The sequence below is a fragment of the Nerophis ophidion genome, linkage group LG10, assembly GCF_033978795.1.
Source record: "Nerophis ophidion isolate RoL-2023_Sa linkage group LG10, RoL_Noph_v1.0, whole genome shotgun sequence".
In the NCBI taxonomy this organism is placed as follows: Eukaryota; Metazoa; Chordata; class Actinopteri; order Syngnathiformes; family Syngnathidae; genus Nerophis; species Nerophis ophidion.
The window spans coordinates 60,306,078-60,312,077 of NC_084620.1; the positions used below are offsets into that span (position 1 = coordinate 60,306,078).

Consider the following 6,000-nt stretch of genomic DNA (forward strand, 5'->3'; position numbering starts at 1 on the left):
GGCCAATAAAACACATTTCTTCTCTCAGCCTCAAAGGTTACTTTGCTGCCGGTTTACTCCAATATTGATGTATTTCTTACTTCAGGGGTGTCCAAACTTTTTCCACTGAAAAATCAAAGCAAGTGGGGGCCATTTTGATATGTTTTTATTTCAAAAAGCAATACAGTATATGTGTAAAAATATACATTTCGGCCTCCACTCAGGCTTGATCCCAGGGACCCCAAAGGATTTTGGTCAAAAAAATGTTTTAAATGGGTCATTGTTTTGTATTATTGTTATTCAAGGTTTAAATCTCTAGATCATGGGTGTCGAACCCTGGCCCGCCGTGTCATTTAATTTGGCCCTTGAGGCAATATCAATTTAGCATTAGAGCTGGCCCGCCGGTGTTATACAGCGTCGGTGCCGCTGTATAACACCGCATTCACCGCTAATTCTCATACTTTCCAACCCTCCTAATTTTCCCGGTAGACTCCCGAAGTTCAGTAGCCCTCCCGAAAATCTCCCGGGGCAACCATTCTCCCCAATTTCTACCAATTTCCACCTGGACAACTATATTGGGGGCGTGCATTTAAGTCACTGCCTTGAGCGTTCTCTACAACCTGTCCGCTTTCCCTCCATACTAACAGTGTGTCACATAATATTTGTGGCTTTTACACACACACACACACACACACACACACACACACACACACACACACACACACACACACACACACACACACACACACACACACGCACAAGTGAATGCAACGCATACTTGGTCAACAGCCATTCAGGTCACACTGAAGGTGGCCGTATAAACAACTTTAGCACTGTTACAAATATGCGCCACACTGTGAACCCACACCGAACAAGAATGACCAACACATTTCGGGAGAACAACCGCACCATAACACAACATAACGAATACCCAGAACCCCTTGCAGCACTAACTCTTCCGGGAAACTTCCAGCAAACTGACCAATAATTAACGTTTTATTCATGCATTTTCTCTTGCTACTTCAAGGCTTGAATGTTTGGTTCATTGATTATTATTTTATTTTCAAATTTATTATTAGCCTGTTGATATTTACCTCAGAAGATTGCAAATAGAAAAAAAAGGCATTACATGTTTATCTAAATTTTATTTGATATGCCATTGATGTTTTTTTAATTATTATTATTATTATTTGAAACTGGATTTTGCATGTCACTAAAGTTATATAAGCCTTGCTTGTTCAATATTTAATGCAAAACTTGTTTGGGTCGCTATTAAAAGGTTAATTAGTTAAACTTTGGCCCGCGGCTTTGTTCCGTTTTACATTTTGGCCCACTCTGTATTTGAGTTTAAAACCCCTGCTCTAGAGCAACATTAGGTCTATATGTCAATATAACGTTTTCAAAAATTTAAGTTGTATGCCCTTTTTGTGAAAGAAAACCCTGTTTTGTTATGAAAAAAAAAACACAAAATATGCAATAGTTCCCCCCAGTAGAATTTTAAAGTGGAATATTTGAGATAATAGAATAATTGGAGCCTTGAAAATGTCAACACATAACACCATTGATTTCAATTTGTTATTATTTTTTTTAGCAATGACACACAAAAAAATTGCAGTAAAAATATTCGGGATCCAAAAGGGTCTTACTCATTAAAGGGGAACATTATCAGCAGACCTATGTAAGCGTCAATATATACCTTGATGGTGCAGATAGAAGACCATATATTTTTTTAACCGATTTCCGAACTCTAAATGGGTGAATTTTTGGCGAATTAAAGGCGATGACGTCAGAACGTGACGTCACATCGGTAATAAAGCCGCCATTTTCATTTTCTCAAACACATTACAAACACCGGGTCTCAGCTCTGTTATTTTAGTTTTTCGACTATTTTCTGGAACCTTGGAGACATCATGCCTCGTGGGTGTGTTGACGGAGGGTGTAACAACACTAACAGGGAGGGATTCAAGTTGCACCACTGGCCCGAAGATGTCAAAGTGGCAAGAAATCGGACGAAATTTGTTCAAATACGAGGGTGTGGAGAAAGCCGACAAAATTTGATTGATTGATTGATTGATACTTTTATTAGTAGATTGCACAGTTCAGTACATATTCCGTACAATTTACCACTAAATGGTAACACCCCAATAAGTTTTCAACTTGTTTAAGTCGGGGTCCACGTTAATCAATGGTCAGTCGTTTGTTCCGCACACTTTACCGACCAAAGCTATGCTACTACAGAGATGGCAAGATTGTGTTGATATCCTGCGACACTCAAAGCAGATGCATCTCCAACGATAAAGTCAAAGAAATCTGCCGCCAGACCCCCATTGAATGTGCCGGAGTGTCTGCACATTTTACCGGCGATGCTAAGGCAGACATGGCACAGAGATGTATGGATAACCTGCAGATGCATTTCCAACGATAAAGTCAACTACATCACAAAGGTGAGTTTTGTTGATGTTGTTGACTTATGTGCTAACCAGACATATTTGGTAACGACATAACTGCAAGCTAATCGATGCTAACATGCTATTTGGGCTATCTGTATGTACATTTGAAACTATATTTACATCCACCCACATTAAATGCCAAACAAACACTTACCAATCGATGGATTTAAGTTGATCCAGTGTCAAAAGATGCGAAAGTGCCGATCGTTGGTCCGCACATTTTATCGGCGATGCTAAGGCAAACATGGCCGAATAGCGTCAATAGCTATTCGCTCAATAGCTTAAATTTCTTCTTCAATTTCGTTTTCGCTATCTTCCTCCATACTCCAACCATCTGTTTCAATACATGCGTAATCTGTTGAATCGCTTAAACCCCTGAAATCTGAGTCTGAATCTGAGCTAATGTCGCTATATCTTGCTGTGCTATCCACCATTTGTTTGTATTGCCATCGCTATGTGACGTCATAGGAAAATAGACGATGGCTTCACAGATAGCGAAAATCAGGCACTTTAAAGCTTTTTTTAGGGATATTCACAGATGGGAAAAATTTTGAAAAAAACTTCAAAAAATAAAATAAGCCACTGGGAACGGATTTTTATTGGTTTTAACCCTTCTGAAATTGTGATAATGTTCCCCTTTAAAAATAAAAAAAACTTTTTTTATACTGTTTATTTTAAACACAATCGTCTTGAGATCAACTTCAGATCCATCTGTCAATTATAACTTTTATTGTTGTATATGTTTTCTGTTTGTTCTTTTTAGGCCCTTCTTTAGGAAAAAAAAAGAACTTTGTTTTTTATACGGCAAACACAAAATATGCAACATTTTCCCCCAAAAAATATCTCAAAGTGGAATATTTATTGTGACATTGATTTTGATTAATTATTATATTTTTTAAGAAAATAACAGCCTGCATGGCAGCTTTGTGTTATTAGAGTAAACATTGCAACATTTTATTGTCACATTTCACCTGTTTATTCTTTTGTACCAATTTTCTGTTTTTTATTTTTTTAATCGTATTTTTAGAATGTGCTTAGGGCCGTTAAAAAATTACCCGCGGGCTGCACTTTGGACACCCCTGTTTTACTTAGTAATGCAAAGTGTTGTTTTGTAATTGTCTGCTTTCAGGACACCTGGGGAATGGTAACTTCCATTATTAACCTTTTTTTTTTCTACCGGTGTAATAGGAAATATAAATAAATGGCTTAGAAACGAGTTAAAAGCCGAAACAGTTTGAACAGTGGAAAATCTGTTTTGTTTAAAAAATCGCACCACTTGACAAGGAGAAGTCAGCTGACCGACGACACGTGAACGCCTCACCTTTCATCCCACACACAGCCGCCTCTTTCTGGAGGACGTGAGCCTCCACATCTCTGCGAAAGTCCAACTTTGGCTGCAGTTTGAACATAAGCGCCGATGAAAAGTACAATTTGTTTTCTTTTAAAGTTCAAAAAGTTCGCCGCGCGTCGCCCTATTTGCGTGAAGTTGCTCTATTTCCGGGTTGGCCATCACGTGACTTGAGTTCTTTTCCTTGTTAAATTGCCAGCAGACGCGCGTTAACGTTGCTTTCCCGACAATAACAGTCATCACTTTTTGTCGTTTTTTTTATGTCACGTCTCCACCCTCCATGCCCGTGTTGTTCTGTCATAGGCCGAGGGAAGCATCACTCCAGCGGGTTGGAATCTCTCACCTTCCACTGCGCACCTTCCACTGCGCACACTTCACTGGAGTGTCAACTTTTATTTATCATGCAAAGACGCACTGGACACAACATTATCATATATATTTTTAACAATTTATGTCATGTAAAGGAAGTTTGCATCTTAATAACATGCAGGCGTACCTAATGTGTTGACTAATGGGCTCATTATATTTGGTGGAATTTATACCATGTACTGGTATGTTGGGAACGTCGATTCGTAAAGCTTGCCAACAGTGCCCCCTAGTGGTCACTTGAAGCATCTGCAATTGAAGCATCTTTTTCTATCAGTAGTACAGAATATAAAGGCCTACTGAAATGAGATGTTCTTATTTAAACGGGGATAGCAGGTCCATTCTATGTGTCATACTTGATCATTTCGCCATATTGCCATATTTTTGCCGAAAGGATTTAGTAGAGAACATCGAGGATAAAGTTGGCAACTTTTGGTCGCTAATAAAAAAAGCCTTGCCTGTACCGGAAGTAGCAGACGATGTGCGCGTGACGTCACGGGTTGTGGAGCTCCTCACATCCGAACATTGTTTACAATCATGGCCACCAGCAGCGAGAGCGATTCGGTCGAGAAAGCGACAATTTCCCCATTAATTTGAGCGAGGATGAAAGATTTGTGGATGAGGATAGTGAGAGTGGAGGACTAGAAAAAAAATTAAAAAAAGGCAAGGGCAGTGGGAGCGATTAAGATGTTATTAGACATATTTACTAGGATAATTCTGGAAAATCCCTTATCTGCTTATTGTTTTAATGAGATTATAAAGTCATACCTGAAAGTCGGAGGGCTGCGGTGACCGCCAGTGTCTCTGAGAGAAGCCAATGGAGGAGCCAAGATGACAGCTGCTGCAGTAGGACGCTAACTCCGCACAAGTCTCCGGTAAGAGCCAACTTAATATCACAATTTTCTCATCCAAAATCTTGCTGGTTGATATGTGGTAAAGAAACATGTTCGCTAAAGCTTCACAACAATCAAAGAAACACCGGCTGTGTTTCGGTTGCTAAAGGCAGCTCCAATCCACCGCTTTCCACCAACAGCATTCTTCTTTGACGTCTCCATTATTCATTGAACAAATTGCAAAAGATTCAGCAACACAGATGTCGAAAATACTGTGTAATTATGTGATGAAAAGAGACGACTTTTAGCCGTAAGTGGTGCTAGGATAAAAATGTCTGCTCAACCAACAACGTCACAAACACGCGACATCATAAGCGTCATCATAAGCGTCATCATTCCGCGACATTTTCAACAAGAAACTCTGCAAGAAATTTAAAATTGTAATTAAGTAAACTAAAGCGGCCGTATTGGCATGTGTTGCAATGTTAATATTTCATCATTGATATATAAACTATCAGACTGCGTGTTCTTATTTAAACGGGGATAGCAGGTCCATTCTGTGTCATACGTGATAATTTAGCGATATTACCATATTTTTGCTGAAAGGATTTAGTAGAGAACATCGGCGATATAGTTCGCAACTTTTGGTCGCTAATAAAAAAGCCTTGACTGTAGCGAAAGTAGCAGACGATGTGCGCGTGACGTCACGGGTTGTGGAGCTCCTCACATCTGAACATTGTTTACAATCATCGCCACCAGCAGCGAGAGCGATTCGGACCGAGAAAGCGACAATATCCCCATTAATTTGAGCGAGGATGAAAGATTCGTGGATGAGGAAAGTAAGAGTGAAGGACTAGAAAAACAAAAGACGACGGCAGTGGGAGTGATTCAGATGTTATTAGACACATTTACTAGAATAATTCTGGAAAATCCCTTATCTTTCTATTGTGTTACTAGTGTTTTAGTGAGATTATATGGTCGTACCTGAAAGTAGGAGGGGTGTGGTGACCGCCAGTGTCTCTGA

The 6,000-nt window shown here is 39.5% G+C and overlaps 1 protein-coding gene across 4 annotated transcripts in view; it reads right to left on the reverse strand.

The window, feature by feature from the left end:
* Positions 1 to 4,087, reverse strand: part of gsap (gamma-secretase activating protein) — a 61,037-nt gene extending 56,950 nt beyond the window's left edge. For 2 of the 4 annotated variants that reach the window (XM_061914307.1, XM_061914306.1), the window contains exon 1: positions 3,751 to 4,085. In XM_061914307.1, the coding sequence (XP_061770291.1) occupies positions 3,751 to 3,838 (88 nt within the window). In that variant the 5' untranslated portion in view covers positions 3,839 to 4,085. Of the gene's footprint in view, positions 1 to 3,750 lie in introns of all 4 variants that reach the window. The other 2 variants (XM_061914305.1, XM_061914308.1) reach the window with 2 other exon arrangements.
* Positions 4,088 to 6,000: the final 1,913 nt, after the last annotated feature.